Genomic DNA, 21,113 nt, shown 5'->3' with positions numbered 1-21,113 from the left:
TAACATCGATAGCAGTGTCCTATTAAATCGTTCTGCCTTACCGTTTCCTTCCGGGTGATATGGAGTGGTTCTTGAATGGGTAATATCAGCTGCTCTTTCTAGGTGGTGGAATAATTCATTTTCAAACTCCCCACCCTGGTCGTGGTGGATTTTTTCTGGGAACCCAAACCGTAAGATGAAGTCATTGTAGAGGTACCGTGCTGCAGTTTTCCCTGACTTGTCCTTTGTAGCATAGGCCTGGGCATATCGGGTGAAATGGTCCACCAATACCAGGATGTATTCATAACCACCACTACTCTTTTCCAAGTGCATGTAATCAACTGAAACAATCTCCAATGGAGCTGATGTGATAATAGGCTGTAGGGGCTCTCTTTGCTTAAACGTTGGTGGTTTTTGCTTCAAACAGCGACAGTTCCTCGTTATGAAATCAGTTATATCACGTTGCATGTGAGGCCAATAGAAGCGTTCTCTAGTCAACTGTACCACCTTTTCGGCACCTATATGCCCCATTTTAACGTGAAGCTCATCATACACTAACGTTTGCAGTGCTCTTGGTAAAACGATCTGTGTGTTCTGTCCTGAAATTCTCGTTAAGATGCCATCGCTATCACGTTTTAATCTGTTCCATTCATAAGCAAGCAATCTGGTGTTATAGTCAAGCTCCTTCAGTTGATTTGGCGTTGGTCTGTTTCCCGTTTTCATCATGTTTACAATCTTCCGGATACTTGCATCCTTGTCTTGTTCTTTCTGCACACTGACTTTGTCTATCTTCTTTGCAGCGAAACTCTCATCGGGAAGGTGATTATTACTGAAAAGAGCGGCTGATGGATCTGTAAGCACATATACCCAAGCAGTGTCCTCATTAGATCTCTGTTGTACAACATCAATTGTAGCATCGACCATATCAAGTGTACTTTTGTTTGTGCATGTTGACATATACTTCTCCATATCATAAGGAAGTCTCGAGAGAGCATCAGCATCACCATTGGATTTTCCTGGCCTGTACTGAATTGAGAACTTGAAATCTGCTAATTCTCCAACCCATCTAAGAGCAGTTGCATTCAATTTTGCTGTGGTTAGTACGTATGTGAGTGGGTTGTTATCAGTGAAAACTTGGAATGGTGGAGAATAATACAAGTAGTCCCTAAAATGATCAACAATGGCCCATTTCATGGCGAGAAACTCAAGCTTCCCTGAATGCATGTGGTAATTTCTCTCACTACGAGTTAGTGTCCTGGATCCATATGCAATAACTCTGAGTTTCCCTTCTTGACGTTGATATAGAACAGCCCCAAGTCCTTTCTGACATGCATCAACATGTAAGATATATGGCAAGCTTGGGTCAGGGTAGGCCATAATTGGCGGACTAATCAAGTGTTTGATCAACTCTTGCAGTGCTGTCTGATGTTCTTCTGTCCATTCTACTTTTGATGATGATGACACTTGCCCATTGTGATTCTTTCTGTCTCTTCTCTGATATTGGCTTTTGACTTGGCTTTCATTAGAAGTGAGTAGCTCATATAGTGAACTTGCAATTATTGAGAATCTTGGTATGAAACGACGATAATAGCTAAGCAAACCTAATAGGTGTCTGACTTCACCAACTGTCTTTGGTATTCTATCTTGCAAAGATGTCACTGCTTTGATGTTGTCTGGATCCATTATATAGCCTTTATCGGACACCATGCGCCCCAGAAACTTGACTTGCTTCTTGAAAAATGAACATTTACTTGGTTTCAATTTGATGCCATGTTGGTGTAAGCGTTGCAATACTTGGCGGACATGTTCTACGTGTTCCTCAAAAGTTTTGCTATACACAATGATATCATCGAGGTATGGAAGGCAGGTTCTATCTCTTAGATCACTTAAACTTTGTTCCATGAACCTCTGGAAGGCAGCAGGCGCATTAGTAAGTCCGAAGGGAATCCGTTCCCACTCAAAGAGTCCCCACGGTGTCACAAATGCTGTTGCCGGTTGACTTTCTCGTCCAACAAACCCCTGGTGGTAAGCTTTACCTTGATCCAGGGTGCTGAACCAGCGATTTCCACCAAGACTGTCAAGGGCTTCCTGTACTCTCGGCAATGGGTGCATGTCCCTGACAGTTTTCTGGTTCAACGCTCTGTAATCAACGCATAAACGCAGTGTCCCATCTTTCTTGCGAACACAAACACAGGGTGACGAATATGGCGATTTTGATGGCTTGATAAAATTTCTGTTCAGCATGTCTTCAATGTACTGTATTACTTCTCCATACAGTGGACGTGGTATTGAAGCATAGCTCTTCTGAATCGGCTGTGGGTCTGTCAGTGTGATGTCAAGTTGTAAGCCTGGAGCACATCCAATATCGCTATCACCTGCTGAGAATGATTGAATTTCTTCACGAAGCATTTTCTTTACAATTTCTGTTTCATCATGTGTCAGACCACTAAAGTCAATTTTTGACAAGATACTGTCTACATCCTTCTGCAGGACTGTCTCCATTACGCAGTTTTTTAATGTTCCTTTATGCTTGTCCATGGTTTCACTATCAGTTTTAGGACGAGTCAATGCAGGCGTAACTGATCTGATCATTTCTAACTTTCCCATTGGTGTTCTCCCTGGCAGCATAATGTCATGATTTGTCTTGTTTACCACTTGCAGCTTCAATATATGTGAAGCTCCTTTCTTCAGTGTCAAAACTGACTCTGTCACACTTAGTCCTGATGGTAACATAGAAGGTAAACTTGGCTCAAAAATCATTGGGGTGTGTCTCTCCAGGTAGCTTGTATTTGCTCTGCAAGGAACATCAATTGTTGTGTTCTTCTGAATAACAAAGTCTTTCTTAGTTGTTTTGACATCACAAACCTCATTTTGAGTTTGAGAGTTATACACTAGGTGAATTAATGCAGATGCTTTGTGGTCCGACATGTTTGTGAAGCTTCTCTGAATACTACTCAAAACTGCCTCCTTTCCAACAGAGTCTTCAATGTTACCACAAATAATCTCCTCGATCACATTATATCCAATAATTGGCCTCTCTATTGTTTCTGCTGTTACAAGAAAAGGTACCTGAATAGTCTGATTTTTCCCCTTGTTGTTGATTAGCTGAAAGCTGAGTTCTGTCCAGCCTTTATATGGAAGAATATCCCCACTTGCTGTTACAAGATTCAAACATGCACCATCTCCTAAAAATTCTGATATGTCCCTGATAGGTCTGTCAGAAAAACAATTGTTAATCAGGTCAGAAGAAATTAATGAAACCTGTGAACCTGTGTCCCAAAGAGCCTCAATTTGAGTCCCGTTTAATGTGCACTGCACATGACACCTGCTACCAACTAACTTTGAAATTCTACCTTGAACCTTTGGAGTAATATGGCAAGGAAAAATATTTGGGTCTTGTTCATCACCAAGCCCCCTATCAGACAATGTTGAGTTCTCAGCCAACTCCTTAATTGCTAGGCACAATATTTTATGTTCATGCCATTGTTTCTTCTGACATTCTACACTACAATATCTAACAGACTGACAACCACCACACTGTGGAAACTTCTTGTTATTATTTTCTGGACGACGACAGTTATTACAAAAAAAATGGAGTTCAACTTTCGAGGCTAACGACCACCCCTTCTCGGAAGCCTCCCTCCGTTTCCCGATTTTCTGTTCCTACAGCCACGGAAATAATGGTCAGGGCTACCACAATAACTGCAATGATCACAATCGGTTTTGCCTGTTTTCCTGCAAGATTCACATGTTGGTCTAGACAAGCTGCTTTTTTGTTGTTCTTTTGCATAATTTGCTGTTTTCATTTCTGCAAGTTCAGTTTTTAGAGCTGCCACTTCACACTTGATCTGCTCAACAGCTGCCAAAATTTTGTCATTTTTTTCTGAAACTTTGGCTTGTTTCTGGGGGTTTTTTTCCACAATTGAAATTTCATTTACTTTGGATGCTTTGTTTTGGAGTCCAAACTTTTTCTTTCTTTCAGACTCAGCCAATACAGCTAATTGCATTTGGTTAATCAGTTCCTCATCATCAACATTTGAATTTTGCAGGTATGGCCTTATGCGCCCACGAATAGCATCACTCAACAGACCTGTCTCCACTGATTGCCCAAAAAGGCCTGTGACCAAAACTGGACTATACTTAAGGTCATTTTCAGACTCTTCCCTGCATGCAAAAATAATTTTCTGCCTGCAGTCCATTGCACGTATCACAAAGTTAACTGGGTCTTCCTTGGGCTCCTGTGACATTGTAAGCAATTCTTGATATAGATCTGTTGCACTACCCTCTTTATAATGGGATCTCAAAATTTTCCTCAACCTTGCAAGGGATATTTGCCCTGAACCTTCTAAATAGCTTCTTATTTGTAGACCAGGAGAGATAGAATTTATTATTGCATTCACTACTTCCCCCTCAGAATATCCTCTGTCCAACCCAACTTCAACTTGCCTTATTAGGGATACATAAGACAATTTTTCCCTTTGACCCACCTCCCCAATCTGACCTATAATCTTAAATTCCCTTCTAAACATGCTAGTCTGCATGGTCAGATTATCAGGCTGGGTAGTGTGTGTTGTCTTAATTCTTGTGTTATCCCCCTCTGCACCTTCTGCACACCCTGGGACTGTAGATGTTTCTTCTACTTCATCCCCTTCCAAGGGAGGGGGTGACAACTCACCAAATTTCTTTAATTCATTAAGAAGGGCTTCAAATTCTTGTTGGGTTGATTTTTCAAAGTTTTCTTCATAAACTGCAGACAATAATTTAACGAGCTTTAATCGACTCTTACCAACAACATCTTTCCTCGGCACTTTTAATTTGTCTGCAACTACTTTCAATTTCTCCAATCCCAGCAAATACAATATTCCCTCAGCCTGCAACAATAATTCCTCCATCTCTGCCATCCTTGTACTAAATCTTCCTCACGGGGTGCCAAAATATGTAAGACACTCGGTTTAGCAAAACGCAGAACTTTCGACATCAATTTTCATTCATCTTTTTGGCATAGGCCATCCACTTTTTTACACAAACACGCGGTCGCGTGAAAACGAGGCAAATAGATTACGTAATCCCTAAAAAGAGTTCCTTATTGGGAGGGGTTTGAAACAACTTAAATTTACCATCTAATAATATAAAATATATCATTGTTCTTACAATCCAACACTTTGAAATGCCGATATAAACAGAACGTACATCAACTTGGGAATTACAGTCAAATGCCGTAAAAATGAAAATGACAATCGACTAGATGGCTAATAGTTGAATCGCCTGGACGAAATCTTCACTGATTTTGATTCAATAACCGTTTGTGTGATATGGTAGGTGGTCAAATATTAGCTTCGATAGAGTTTTGCAAAAAAAGACGATAGTTTTTCTCAAGATTCCTAAATTCTTAAGAAACGGCTAGACGAATACAGCCTTTTGTTTGGATGGGAACTACATTTGCTTCTTTCCATTCTTGAGAGAAACAACCATGCCTCATACACAATTCGAATATTATTTCAAGAGTTAGAAAGAGTGCGTAATCACATATCTTTGTCATGCGCATTGAAATATATCGTTCCATCCATGAGCCGTATTTGAATTTAGTGATCGAATAATGTTCAAGATTTCCTAATCAGAAATTGGAAAGTCAGTGAGTGGTAGAGCACTGGATACGATCATTGAAGAAAGTTAGCTACCAGTATGCATTGTGATGCATTGTTGTAAAAAGTTTTCATTAAATGTTTCTGCATTGGCGGTAAAACCCAACATAAGGAGTAAGACGACGAAGCAACAGCCATTATATCGATTTACGTAAGAGACAATCAGTTAGTTAACATTAGAAATTGTAAATTTGCAGCTGAAACATGGAAACCCCTTAAAATTAAATTTTAAAGGAAATCTTTAGTAGTGAGAATTGATTTGAAAGAAACATTTTCTTACATGAGAAAGCAAGAAGGTGAAAATGCGCTGGATTTTTTGGTCAAAATTTTTGGAGAATAAGAGATCAGTTACTTGAAAAATGGGGCTCAATGTCAGATAATGATTTTTGGGAAATCGTGCTGGGAAAATTGCATTCCTTTTATAACAGCTTGTGTACAACGTTGGACATTATTGAGGAATCAGAATTGTCGTGGAAGAAAGTAAAAGACTTGATTTTGACTGTTGCTTAGCGTTCAAAAATTGCCTCAAAATGGTTCATTGTCGCATGAAACCCCATTACCTCGATTTCGCGGCATATATTAGAACCGTTGCTTTACGAATACACTTGAAGGATGTACGCCATATGAAATTAGGTTCAAAAGAAAGCCCAGTATCTCCAATTTTGAGATTTTTGGGTGTAATGCCTACGTTCATTTTCCTGAAGAAAAAAACGAAAATTGGATGCCAGGTCCATCAAATGTAATTTCATTGGATATGCGGATCCACGAAAAGGAAACGGGATGTACGATCCAGGTACAAAGAAAGTAATTCTCTGTCGTGATGTGAAATTACTCGAGAACTATTTTGAAAATTTCAATCATGCCACAGAAGGAATCAGAGAATACAGCCTCAATGTTTACAATGATTTTGAAAGGGACTTTTATGTTATTCATCTAGAAGAAGATATTAAAACAGAAGTTGATTATCATAATCTCCAAGATCTTCATCCAGTGGAAGATAGTGAGACACTAAGACTTCCTGAAAGAGAAAGGAGAAACACAGCCGATAGGGTGAATGGATAGATACTGAAGTGTAGGGCCTGTACGTTACCCCCTGTAAAAGCAATAAGGTGTAACCCCGCGAAAAATGTGATCGCTGAATTGTGTTGATGTGAGTAGTGTCTTCGAGTGTTGCGAGTAAAAAGGCATGCCAACGTAAATTCTGTCTTCGTTTGCTGATCTCTCGTCTACTGATCTTCGTTCTTCGCTCTCTCTCTCTCTCTCTCTCTCTCTCTCTCTATCTCTCTCTCTTTCTCTCTCTCTCTCTCTCTCTCTCTCTCTCTCTCTCTCTCTCTCTCTCTCTCTCTCTCTCTCTCTCTCTCTCTCTCTCTCTCTTTCTCTCTTTCTCTCTTTCTCTCTTTCTCTCTTTCTCTCTTTCTCTCTTTCTCTCTTTCTCTCTTTCTCTCTTTCTCTCTTTCTCTCTTTCTCTCTTTCTCTCTTTCTCTCTTCCTCTCTTTCTCTCTTTCTCTCTTTCCTCTCTTTCTCTCTCTCTCTCTCTCTCTCTCTCTCTCTCTCTCTCTCTCTCTCTCTCTCTCTCTCTCTCTCTCTCTCCCTCTCTCTCTCCCTCTCTCTCTCCCTCTCTCTCTCCCTCTCTCTCTCTCTCTCTCTCTCTCTCTCACTCTCTCTCTCTCTCTCTCTCTCTCTCTCTCTCTCTCTCTCTCTCTCTCTCTCTCTCTCTCTCTCTCTCTCTCTCTCTCTCTCTCTCTCTCTCTCTCTCTCTCTCTCTCTCTCTCTCTCTCTCTCTCTCTCTCTCTCTCTCTCTCTCTCTCTCTCTCTCTCTCGCTCTCTCTCTCTCTCTCTCTCTCTCTCTCTCTCTCTCTCTCGTTGGAAAAAGCACAAAAGTAGTGACATACCCAAGCTTAAATACAGAGCACTAAAGAGTTTCAATGACGTAAATTGACCTTCGCGAGTAGTTCTATTTTGAGAGAAGAGGGGCACTGGTTAAAAGTTGTGTCTTTCAAGCCGACTTAAGTTTATTTTCATTTTACCTTGTTGTCTGATCTGGTCTTAATGTTTTACGTATTTTACTTGTCTGGTATTGATTTATTTTGTTCATGATTTAATAAGGGACAGCATGATTCAACTTAATGCCTAGGCGCATGTTTCCGTGGTATCATGAGACCATTGTTGTATTTGATTCTTCTCCAAACTGATGTTGTTTCAACCCATTGATGTAATTCTATGCTTTCTGTTGTGTTAATCTTTATTCTGAACATTTGAATTGATTATATTATGCCGTAAATAGCTCAGAACGAAATCGAAGAAAGGGTAGAACAATTAGGTGTGCAATTTGAAACCGAACTGCTTCGTTGTGATTCAAGAACACGGTTCGGCCTGTGAAGGTATTTGAGCATTCCTGATTCAACCGACAACCCATCTAGATTTGTATCGCTGAAATTAATTCGGGATGCCGTAGATTAAAATCTTGAAAAGGAGAGTCCGAAAATGTTCCTGATCAATACCTCACAAAGGAGTATAGCTTGGGGTCTCAGGAAGTACTGACAACGTCATTTTTCTGACGCGATTTTGAGGCCCCGTTCAACAGAGACCGGATTCATTTCGTATCAGATCGCTTTTCATATCGGATAGGCCTTCTGTTCACACGATAACGCTTGAATCCGATACGCTCCGTATCGTTTTTGCAGAGTCAAACCATTCCGCTGTGAATGTGGAATGGAGTCATAATGGATTGCTTTTAAGCTCGTGTGAACGCATGAATCCGATACGGTTTCGCTCCAGAACCTCTGTTTCAAAAGGCAGCTTCGTTTTCGGGGTTTTTAAAAACAGTTTGGCACTCTTTTCAAGACACAAAATGACAGTGGATCGCAGTTAAACAATAAATTTGCTCCTTGCGATGATGATGAGCTTCACAAGATTAATGCAAAGGAAAATGAGATTGTTTGAAAATTGATTTCGAAATACTTCTTCTTCAAAACAAAACAGCGTATCAGTTCCGTCATGTCAAAGAATGCATTCAATCAGAAAAAGAGCAAAACAACGAATAACATTCCACGTTGCTACGTAACTGCTTCAAGACAATGGATTTTTCGGAGCAGTGTTGAAGCGTAGCGTCATCGTGTGAACAGGAGTGAATCCGATACGAAATGAATCCGGTATCGTGTGAACAGAGCTTAATATTCATATCGGATTGGGTCAGTGAATCCGATATGAAATGAATCCGGTATCGTGTGAACAGGGCCTAAGTTATCTGGACAAGTTGGAGAAACTTTACAAGCTGAAAGTTGACATATGTTGCTCTCATACATTAGATTGAATGTAGCTTAAAACAGGGGTATTCGGAAGAAGAGGTGGTCGAGGGGTGATGAAAGCAATCTCATCCCCAAAGCAGCCTACGAAATTATATTTTAACGTTGCCCGAACGTTCCTGTCACAACTGCGGAAAAATTTGCGCATCTTTTATCAAGAAAAAGAAACTTTAGAGTTATTGCCAGAGCTGGTGTCATGCGTACAGCAAACAGGAGAAACAGCACAACAATTTCTACTGCGAGCCCTAGACACACGTGACAAAGTTTGTAAAGGAGAAGAAAGGTAAATTGAGTACAGCATGCATTTTTTACGGTTTTTGAAATTGGCATGAGAGACGGAGGTTTAGCAACTAATTTTCGCTCGATCCTCCGCATAGCAAAATTTCTGATGAAGATTCCCGGCAATCCAATGTACTGTTCAAACTTGCAGGTTCCTACTCCTTACACAACTCCTGTGTGCACACAGTTACAGACACGGCTGCCTTCAATGTTATATATGTTTTTCACCCACCCATTTTGCAATGTCTTCCCAATGTCAAATTATGTAACAGCTTATCCACCAAGGAGACACATGTGTCCACCCATGCAAGTGATGCCACATTTCAGATAAAAAATTTCATGTACATACAATTATTCTATTCGAAAGAATTTTGTTGAGAAATTGGCTCTAAGCTTTAAGAAAATATGAAGCCGGTTATTACTTTGAGAAATTGCTCGCTACAGTTCTTCAAAGAGGTTTCACAACAGCGAAGGTAACTACAGTCAATAGTACCAAACAGTTTATGTCGATAAGTGAATCCGAAGCAGGCACAATTGAAGACAATGTCTCCCGCCAGGTAGAGTACTCACTCTATTTATCTATGGTTTCAACTAAAACGGTCGAAGAAAAAGTAGAAGAGAAGAACTATTTCTGCAAGAACGTAAAACGTTATATAACTTAATCTTGACTGTGAGTTTTATACTTAAGCAGATGAATGTCGAGGGCGACATTTCTCTAGTAGAGATGTGTATAGCGAAACAGTGAGGTGTGACCCTCCCCCCGATAGATATGATCTTTCAATTGAATTGATGTATGTAGGGTGTTCGTGAAGTTGAATCGAATGGTGAGTATGCAGATGAAAGGATAGAAGAGATTGACTCAAAGTATTATTCATTGCTCAAGAATGAAATATGGACACTTGTTCCATTGCCTTATGATATCAATATTGTAGGCTCAAAATGGGTGGTTAACGTGAAACACAGAGGTGATGGTACTGTAGACAAGTTCAAAGCCAGACTAGCGGCTCAGGTATATTCTCAACAACAAGGTGTCGATTATAATGAAGTTTTGCATCCGTTACAATGGCACATTCCATTTGAGTAATCGCTTGCAGTACCAATGCCATGAGCGTGGAAATCGTTCAAAAAGATGTGAAAAATGCTTTTTTGAGTGGGAATTTAGATGAAGAGATCTATATGAAGCCACGAAAAGGTTATGTAGATACAAGAAATCAAGTAACGAAGGAGATGCTGTAAAAGAGTGATTGACAAGTATTTTAACGGCTCTTCACAAACACACATGGTTATGTTCAAAATAAAGCAGATTCATATGTTTATGTGAAAAACATTACTAGAAAAAATAAAAAGAGCATCGGGATTATTGTCACAGGTTTTAATTTGGTAGTGGGCATAGGCTAGATTCAGACCAAGCGACAAACTGCTACAGTTTCATGTACAAGTTTACTATTTTCAGCCAACTTGCAGTTATTTAGTTTATTTTCATACCCTGATTATAGTTGTTTGTAGCCCATGTCGAAGCTACAAGAGAAAGTTAACTGGCAGATTAACTTCCAATGACTGTCCTCCAAAATTCAAAGAGTCATTCGTCTCAAACATCTGCATGTTCTTTCAGCTTCTATTTGAAACCCTCAAGCTGGCTTTCCCAAGCTGCAAATCATATGTTGACAAGAGTCGATACACCTGGTGCCACCACTAAGTCTTACTTTCTCTTGCATAAATACTTTCAGTAATAGGCGGCTGGAAATTGTGATCATGATCTGTCCACATTGCCATCTCCGAGTCTAATGACAGGAGATCCTTCTCGACTAGATCTAGCCCGAACCTCAAGCAGCTCCCCTCTTTAATTGCTAGGGCTGACCATAAGTTTTGAATCTAGCGTTTAAATTGCTTCTCGCCTGAGGCAGCCACGAGTACACTTAGAATAGCGGGAGGTTCATTTGGTCCGTTGGTAGCTATGCTCGAAAAGCCAAGCTCTGATAAATCTGCCGAACAAAGAATGATGAACATTATAATGAGTATCGCCATCAGATGCAGTTACTATCAATTCTGTTTTGCAAAAAAGCCCTTTGATTTGAAAATGATTGTATAACGTAGAAATTAACCGACTAGCCAACTGTACTCTACCTAATGACAGTGAAGTGTGTAACTGTAAATAGTAAATATAACTTCTTTTACGAAATAAAATGAAGTATGAAAACAAGGTTTTATTGACATTATTATTGTAAACGGAAGCTCAGAAATAAATCACATTTTCCAGCTTTTTATAAGAATTATAGCACATAACGGTTTAGCATATGCCCGTATTAAGAGTGCAGAATCTTATTAAGAATTGGAACAAGGCAAGCCAGGATTATTTTTGCTTCCAGTTGTCCTGTTTTATCAACTGGCGCATTTCCTTTTTGACAGCCCAATAATTATCTTTAAAATTTCAACAGAGACGGTTTCATCCCATGATATCACGAACAGTTACAATGCGTAAATCCTCTTTAACATTACGAAGAAAGGGAATGTTGTTAAAGTGCAATTTGTGCCTGGATGCAAAAGTCACTTGAATTTAACTTCTCTTGATGTAACGACTTGACGTTAGGGTTTTGTTTGCCTAAGTAGCTTTTGAAAATTTTTAAAATTTTCAGCAAAAAACATTGAATGCTAATGGCTAGATATTTTGTATATTTTCTGTTTGTTTACAATGTATCTGCTAACCAATTTTCAAAGCTCTACGGTAAAATTTTGTTGTTTCAGCCTGACAGCCCATACAACGATGGAATATTTTATCTTGATATACAGTTTCCGTCTGATTATCCATTCAAGCCTCCAAAGGTAAATCTGGGTCGACTGTTTTTACAAAAAGATTTTCACTACCCTTGTTTTTAATCTCTCCACTTTGCAGACAATCCTTGGCTATAAGCTCCTACTTGCTATCGACGATGGAGGTATTTTGTTACCTTGCGGAATTTGAAATGATTGCGACCCTCTATTGTTACCACTTTTTTTGACTTCAATCCAGCATGACAGACCTTTCCTATACATCGCTTTAGACTTTTGTCGTTGAGTTATAATCTATTATGATCTTGTGTAGAAAATGATACATTTTAAAGATTTGATTTCTTTTATCTAGCCATCAACATTTCAGTAACTCGCCAAGACTGTAAATGCTTAAATGTTTAGTTGTTCAGCCGAGAAAATTAAATATGACATTATTGATATTCCATCAGGTTGCCTTCAACACAAAAATCTATCACCCCAATATCAACAGCAATGGAAGTATTTGTTTAGATGTTCTGCGAAGCCAATGGAGTCCTGCCCTGACAGTTTCGAAAGGTATTTTTCTCAGCTTTTTTCTTTTAATTTTAATCGTTTTTATGTTCTTTTGGGGTACCGTAAACCCTCGAAGTCGGCTTTGATAGGCTTACTGGACTGAGAAATTTGAGATGTAATTCAATTGAGATGAACAGGTATTTCAAAGGAAATTTAAATGTAAGTAGGACTTTTAAAGGTTATCTGAGAGTATTTCCACTTTTTTCAAGAAGAACTGAATTAATTTGTCAGTATTGTCAGTAAAAGTCAATATTGGCAATATAAATATTGTAAAATTGGCAGAAACTGGCATCTCAGGCTACGTTCACACTGCTCCGTTTTCATTTCTATCCGTTTTTGTGAATAAAACGCGGTCCGTTCACACTGCTCCGTTTTAAAATAAAAACGCTATGAAAACGGTAGGCGTTCTCATTGCTCTAGCGAAAACGCAGTCGCGGCCTTCCTTTCAACACGAGTCGTTTTGCCACAAAACTGGCGCCAAACCGAAACACACACACGAAGCCACGCCATTCTCGATTATGCATCAAGGAGTCGATAAGAAATTTAATCAAGAAATTGCTTTCAAGCTTAAACATGCCACCTAAACGAAACGAGGATGTATTTACATGGATAGATGACGATTCTTCTTCTGCCAGTATATTTGACCACCAAGCATTCGTTCTGCCAGGGCGAACCCAAAATCGACGTTCCTTCGACTGGCGTCGTTTGTCAATCAAATTGCACCTGATTTGGTGAATGGATCTATTAGCCATTAAAAATCTCAACATTAATTTCTTCCTACGTGCATTGTAACTTTGATTCAACGCTGCAATGACTGCTATGAAACTACGAACAGAAACCAAAGCAAACAGCATTTGAATAACAGTCGTTATCTCTCTAATGTCAGCCATTTTAAAAAAACACTGTATTTTGATCCTTGGCGCCTTCCGCATCGAATGTTGCTGCTGTTGTTAGCGTTTTCAAATGTCTCCGTTGTTGGTGTTCACATTGAAAACGGACCGTTTTCAAAACGGACCGTTTTCAGATTTATGCGTTTTCGTTAGCGTTTTCAAAAGCCTCCGTTTTTACATCGGAGCAATGTGAACGGAAGGCCAAAACGGATAAGTTTTGCTCCGTTTTCATATGAAAACGTAGCAGTGTGAACGGGGCCTCAAGGTTAGAACCTGTGCGATTGGTTTCAATTCGAAATTGCGCCAAAAATGCGCATAAGTGGGTTCGTTATTTTGTATCATCAACAAACAGAGTGGAAGTACAAACTGATATGGAATTTCTATTTCTATTAAAAACATCAGCTAGATATCATTTACACAACATTGAGCCTTGCTCGAAGATACCTTACCAGGGAGGCTGCAGAGAAAGCTATTCAAGCATTTGTCATATCAAGACTTGACTGCAAAAATTCTCTCTTATATGGGTTACCATCATGTGAGTTACAAAAGCTATAGAGGGTCCAGAATGCTGCTGCCAGAATTTTATCAGGTAAACGCAGACGTTGTCACATAACACCAGTATTGAAGAGCCTTCATTAGTTGTCAATTACAAGCAGGAAAGAGTACAAAATACCCATCCTAACCTTTAAGTGTGTAGAAGATCTAGCGCCGAACTATCTTAAAGTCTTATTAAAATTACGCAAGGCTTCTTGTTGCACTAGATTTGCTGGTGATGAACTATTATTAGATGTAGGAAAGACCAAATTAGTTACGACTGGTGATCGTGCTTTTACCCCTTCCCTCTGGAACAGACTTCCCTACTCGGTTAGAGCATGCAAAACGTAAGAAACTTTTAAAACTTATTTAAAGACACAATTAGAAAGTATTTTATTTGACAAATTGTTTTAACTTGGATTTTAATTAAAACCTTGTAAACTTTTACCCCTTTTTCACATACATTTTGAATTAGACTAAATATTTTCAACTTTAATGCGCCTATGAGCCCTGTGGATATATGGCGCAATATAAGTGCTTTTATTATTGTTATTATTATTATTATTATTATAATTTAACTTTGGTTGCTGTTTTTATCCTTTTAACTTTGGTTGTTTTTTTTCTCAGTTTTTCTTTTTACCTTACGATTATTACCTTACGACTTTTATCTTATGTTTTTCTCAGTTTTTTCTTGTAAAACCAGGCTAGCCAATTGCAAATTACCTTGTAATAGTGAGATTTGTAATTGTAGTTTAAGTTTAATTGAAAATGAAATGTTTCCATTATTATTCATCTGTTCATCTGTTCATCTGTTCTTTCATTGCCATTATGACTTGTTGATTCTTTCTTTTGGACCCACCTTGCTGCGTTTCTTGTGCCAGCTGCTACCTCAAAAAGTGCAGATGTCAGTCTTATCTTCGCAAAAATAAATTCACATATGATTGTTAACCTTTGGCTTGTTTTCTCGCTATTCATTGAGCTACCAAAATTATGTAAAAACATTCTCGTTGACAGCAAGGCGTTCTCACAGAAACCTTTGTGGTAACTGCAGCAAATTCTTTTTGCTCTTCTTATTGGGACCGCGCTAGAGATCTTTCAGATTGGTGGGTGCAGCTCATTCAGCCAACTGCTTTCATGTGGAGACATTCAACCAAATCCTGGCCGAGAGATCAATGAATCTTCGAAGTTCTTTCATTGGAGCTTAAATAGCATTTGTGCTAGAGATCAAAGAAAGAAACCTCTTACTGAAACGTATGATGCCCTCAACAAATTTGACATTATTGCTATCTCTGAGTCTATGCTTCATCAAACTGTGCGATGAAATTTATATTGAAAGGTTCAGCAGAGAGATATATCGTAGTGATCATCCGAGCAAAACCAAAATTGGTGGAGTGTGTCTTTATTTTCTCGAAGGGCTACCTATCAAGAGATGAACTAACCTATTGAGCTTTTACGTGAAATTATCATTACTGAAATTAGGATAGCACGTTAAAAATGTTTTCCTCGGGACCATGTATCGTAGTCCAAGCCAAAACAGCGAGGATTTTTAAATCTTCATTGATAGCTTGCAACAGACCATCAATAAAATGAAAGTGAAAATCCACATTGCGTGATTTTAATAAGTGATGTCAACTGTAGATCTTCAATGTGGTGGACTGAGGTTATTGAATGGCCCGAAGGTACTGCTTTAGACGAACTTATGGAAACAAATGGTCTTGGCTTCCTTTCCATTTCCATTTCGTGCAATGAAACATGTCCGAGGAAGGGGAAAGAAGGCATGTTTATGCTAATCAACTTTGTAATGCTTTTTCTTTTGGAAGAAGATTGAAAAGTTAAAAGAGGAAGAAATACGAGAAGAGCATATTTGTTAGCACGTTTCAAGAAAGAAGCAAAAGAAAAGTCCCACCCAGGAAACTATGAAAATACCAGTGTCGCTAAGAAAAATACAAGAGGAATCTCTCAAAAAATTTCTCAAAAATGATAGCAGAAAGTAAGGGTTTATTATCGGTTTTTTAAAGGGGGACTCTCCAACTCTGCCTGCTTCCACCGATGATATGTAATATTATTCCCAGTATTTCAGGACGACTGTGACCCAGTTCGAAGCACAGCTTGTTGCTGGCGTTATGACGCAATGCCTCGAACATGATTGCTTGAGAAATCAAACGGTAAGAATTCCGTGTAAAAAAGTTGCCTCGATTCCAACTTTCTAAAACGGAAAGCGGTACAGTAAGCGTACCGTTCTTGAATGTCAAAATATCTGCGCATGCTTGTACCGTATACCGTTTTCTGTTTACCGTCCATACCGTGAAGAGGAAATCCACCTTAAGAAATAAAGAATGTTCTTCCATTGACTTAATTATTACTGACCAGCCAAATATGTTTGTTGACTATGGTGTTCACCCTTCCCTGGATGAAAACTGTCAGCATCAAATTATCCACGGTGAACTGAATGTCTCTTTACCATAAGAACTGAATGTCTTATTCCAACTGAGCGACTGGACAGCTACTGAAATGGTAGAAATGCTCTATCTGAATTTCGGAGTATATCATAAATAAAGTTGTCAAATTTGACGATAAGGGTCCACCATGGATGAAGCTGGAAATAAAAACTGCTATTAAGCGCAAACACAGAGTATATGCTAAGTTTGTTAGGCGTAGTAGGAAGCAAGAAGACTGGAACTCTGTTTAAAATGTCCAGAACATAACATCAAGAATGATTACCAATGCTAAAAATGATTATTACATCGGACTTGGCAGAACTTCATCGAATAACGTATCTGGGGCTAAATCATATTGGTCCCTATTCAACAGACTTCTCAATAAAAAGGCAGTTTCTGTCATCTCCCTCTGATTGAAAATTGCTAATTTATTACCAATGTAGAAGCAAAGGCAAATATTTTTAATGAGTTCTTTGTTGCTCAATGCAGAGAGATAGAAACTGGTAGTACTATCCCAACATTTATTCCGCAGTTCCCACCGCCCTTATTAGATATAGATATAGGCAGGAAAATGTTGCTTCAAATCATTCGTTCTCTAGATACCAAATAGGCACATGTGACAATTCGATAGTTGATCCTCTGTGTTCTTTTTTTAAAGATGCCTTGAAACAGGAATTTACCTTTCCCAGTGGAAGAAAGCAGACATAATTCCTATGCATGAAAAGAGTAGCAAACAGAACAAGAACAACTATTGACCTTCCCCTACTGCCAATTTTTAGAAAATGTTTTGAAAAGCTATTATTTGATGCCATCCACGAGTCCCTCTGTATAAATGGTCTCATATCGCCTCATCAATCAAGGTTTCGTCCCGTGATTCGATTACCAATCAGTTATTGCTAATCACACATAATATTTATTAAACCTTCGATGAAGCTATTGGTAAAGAAACACGTGCCATCTTCCTTGACCTTTCAAAGGCATTTGACAGGGTCTGGCATGAGGGTCTCATTTACAAGTTTGAATTCAATGGTCTACAGGGAAATGTTCTTCGGATTGTTAAAAGTTTTTTCTCAGATCTTTAGCAAAGGGTTGTATTATATGGACAATGTTCAAAGTGGGATACAATAACCGCAGATGTACCTCGAGGATCAGGTCTTGGGCCGTTTTTGTTCTTGATCCACATTTATGATATAACCAACAATGTTGAATGTGGTATTAAGTTATTTGCTGATGACACGTCTTTCTTTACTACCGTTCAAAATTTAAATGAAGCTGCTCTTGACTTAAACAGAGATTTGGCAAAAGTTAGCTTATGGGCATGGCAATGGAAATGCAGTTTAATGCTGACGAGACAGAGGGGGTTGTATTTTCATGTAAAAGGAATAAGCCAATCCACGTCGGTCTTAAATTGGGAGAGAAGGTCGTTGACTCAAAATTAGAACACCAGCACCTTTGGGTTCTTCTTGACTCAAAGCTAAATTTCAAAAGTCATTTTCGAGAGGCTTTCTTGAAATCACGGAGAAGAATTGGTTTCTTGAAATACCTTCAAAATATGTATCAAAAGAGGCCCTTGACCAAACCAACAAGCTTTATGTGAGACCTCACTAAGACCATGGAGACATAATTTACCATAAATATGACCCTGATATGCAACTGAACCTTACGCAACAACTAGAACAGACTCAATATAAAGCAGCACTAGCTGTTACTGGAGCGTGGATAGGTACAAGTAGGCGAAGGCTGCTTGAAGAGCTCAGATGGTAAACACTTTATGACCGACGGTGGTGCCAACAATTATGTCATTTCTTTTCATTAACAACGTCCAAAAGTCCAGATTACCTTTTCAATTAGATACCTGAACAGCGCTCCGTTGAGTATAATTTAAGAAACCCGCGTTGTTATCAGCAAAATGTGGGTGGCACTATGCGCTTTTACAGCTCTTATTTTCATAACACAATATATGAGGGAACCTGTTAGACAAATTTGTTCAAGATTCTCCTTCTCTCACCGTTTTCAAGAGCAAATTGCTTCAAATCATCAGACCCGTGAAAAACCCTGTTTGCAACATCTATGATATTTTGGGTATCAAGCTTTTAACAAGGCTTCTAGTTAGCTTCAGTCCTCTGAATTAACACAGATTTTGGCATAATTTTGAATGCTTGAGTCCAGTTTGTATTTTTGGGACATGAAAGGAAGATAATGAGCATTACCTCCTCCACTGCCCCCAGTTTACAGCTCAGCTCCAAGATCTCCTTGGTCAAGTCTCGGATGTCGGATATGATGTTGCTAGCATGAACACAAAGGATCTTTGTCATTTGTTATTCTATGAGAACCCCAAATAAAAGCACTTTTGCAAACAGAATCATCCTAGAAGCAACTTTTTCATTCATTAAAACTTCTGGATGTCTCAATTAAACTTTCTGGAAAAACAGCAGCCTAACCCCTCTTTTTCCTCTTTTTTTGTTTTTTGTTTTCTTTGTCTTGATTTAGCGTGTATATGTATCTTAACTTTTCTTTTATTGTTAATTTACGTTGTTATTTCTTAGATCATTGTAAGTGGCATTTGTAGTGAGGACTCGGTGACCCTGCATCTTTCCTCGCTACAAATGTCATAGTATCATGCATTAACCTTGTTTTTAAACTTTTGATTGATGTAAAAAAAGCATTATCCAACATCGTTCAACAACATCGAGTATTTTTATCAAAGTCAAACTTCTTCTAGCATCATCCAGCATTATCCAACATCGTCCAACAACATCCAGCATTTTATCGAAGTCAAATTTCCTTTAACATCATCCAGGATTATCCATCATCATTCAACACGAATGATTAAGTCAGCCAAATATTTATCCCCGCCATTTTTTATATATATTTGCGAAATGTTGCAATAGTTTCGCCGGGGATTAACTTGTTCCATATACTTTTTAATGTAAGATATACTCTACTGAACCGAATATGCTTTTCCCTGCCAGAAAACCGACCCATTTCAGACATTGTACCATTTCAAATATACGGTGCCTTGTCATAAAATTGTACCATTTCATGTGTACTTTTTTGATGTCAGAAAACTGTATTTTGTCTGATAGTTTTTCCTATTAATGTATTCTTCAAACCTTAAGGCAGGTCCATGATTATGATAAAGCAATTTTTGACACCCACCACCCTCCCCCCCCCCCTCCCCGGCCCCTAATTTCACACATGCCATATCATCCATTAGTGTTAACCTTGTTATCTGGCATATTTTGTAGTGTTGCTTTCCATCTTGGCATTACTATGTGACCCAAATCCAGATGATCCGTTGGTGCCAGAAATTGCTAGGATTTACAAAATGGATCGTGCGAAATTTTTTTCTGTCGCCAAGGAATGGACAGCAAAGTATGCTATACCAGACTAAACTTCAAGCTTTGATCTGCGTTGACTTGTACTGTAGAAAAGCGCTTTATTGGTAGTATTATTGTACAGTGTAATTTAAGTCCCCTTATGTATCCTTATGTGTCCTGTATTTTGTACACCTTCTAGTTATTGTCTAACGCAAGGGTCTACTTTAACGCAAGGGTTTACTTGTCAAACTTTATGTGGATGTAATGAATTCAGTTTAACTTTCCTTGGAGCGTGTTTCAATTCATGCAAATATCATTCAGATAAATCTTTATTTATAAATCATTAGACATTTTATAAGCTGCTAACTAAAAAGTTGGAGTGGACCCATAGTTCTTTTTTTGAATTATTTGTTTTATTTCTTTTTTTGTCAACAGCGCGAGCATAAATATTTGTAGATTTACAATATATGAAGCCGCAGCTCTCTGTAGTGTCAATTTTTTTGTAAACCTATGATGTTGAAAGTAAGTAAGAGCAGTCTAGTTTTCCATCTTTTAATTTTAGAACAATATAAGGCCATTTCTTCTGGTTCTGATGCCTTGTTTTCATGCAAACTACCCTATTCTTTTCATTAAACATTGGCAAACACGCTTAACTCATACATGTATCGTTTAGGTCATGTTTAATTTATGTTTTTTTTCGAAGAATGTGTGCACAGAAAGGCCTTATGTGTGCCAAACCAAACGCAACGTGGCGCGAATATTCCACAGTCTGGTCCACGAGGCTTCCAAATTCTTTTGCTGATGTATGCGATAGATACTTTAGATCTCTAGGAATCAGTAACTTAATGTTATTTGTTTTCAGTAATTGGGTTTATTTTCACCCGAAAATATGTTTTGCTATTATATTGTAATACCCAAGCTCAGCATGCCTTTTTCAATAAATCAGTGTCCCGGCTTGCTTTGCATAATTTATTCTGCTCACGTAGTAGTGGTGTGCAGCTTCGGTCAGATATTCAACTAAGCAGCGTGTACACTTCACCGTGGTTCTACATGCGTCACAACAAAATATCTTAATGCCGCAAGAACTCTCTAGCATACATGTAAAAATGGTTCATATTTAATAATAATTCGGCGAAGGCAAGATGGATTAGGCCCATGCATTGCTACCGCTGTCGTGAATTCTTTAGTTTGATGTAAACAAATCACGTTTGTTTTCAGAAGTTACGTAGATGCGATTCGAGTTTTTTTATTCGCTATACTTTGAGTCCTTAACTAGAGAGGCCGCATGGAAAACGGTCAATATTATGATCCAATGTTTTGATGACTGTAGTTTCATGAATTCTTTTCTTTCGCACGGCCATTTTTGATCATTACAAGTTTGGAAGTAAAGCCATTTTCTTTTGGCATT

At 38.5% G+C, this 21,113-nt stretch overlaps 1 protein-coding gene across 2 annotated transcripts in view; it reads left to right on the top strand.

Moving 5' to 3' along the window:
- The window catches only part of LOC135682427 (ubiquitin-conjugating enzyme E2-17 kDa), a 35,195-nt gene extending 14,169 nt beyond the window's left edge, over positions 1–21,026 (top strand). Inside the window, exons 4-6 of one of the 2 annotated variants that reach the window (XM_065197315.2) lie at positions 11,948–12,025; positions 12,421–12,526; positions 19,634–21,026. In XM_065197315.2, the coding sequence (XP_065053387.1) occupies positions 11,948–12,025; positions 12,421–12,526; positions 19,634–19,779 (330 nt within the window). In that variant the 3' untranslated portion in view covers positions 19,780–21,026. Of the gene's footprint in view, positions 1–11,947; positions 12,026–12,420; positions 12,527–14,961; positions 19,074–19,633 lie in introns of those variants that run through there. The other variant, XM_065197323.2, reaches the window with a different exon arrangement.
- Positions 21,027–21,113: the final 87 nt, after the last annotated feature.

Source organism: Rhopilema esculentum, chromosome 17 (genome assembly GCF_057945365.1).
Source record: "Rhopilema esculentum isolate cy_ngs chromosome 17, ASM5794536v1, whole genome shotgun sequence".
NCBI lineage: Eukaryota > Metazoa > Cnidaria > Scyphozoa > Rhizostomeae > Rhizostomatidae > Rhopilema > Rhopilema esculentum.
The sequence above is the reverse complement of the archived record's forward strand: the minus strand, read 5'-3'. Positions and strand labels throughout refer to the sequence as shown.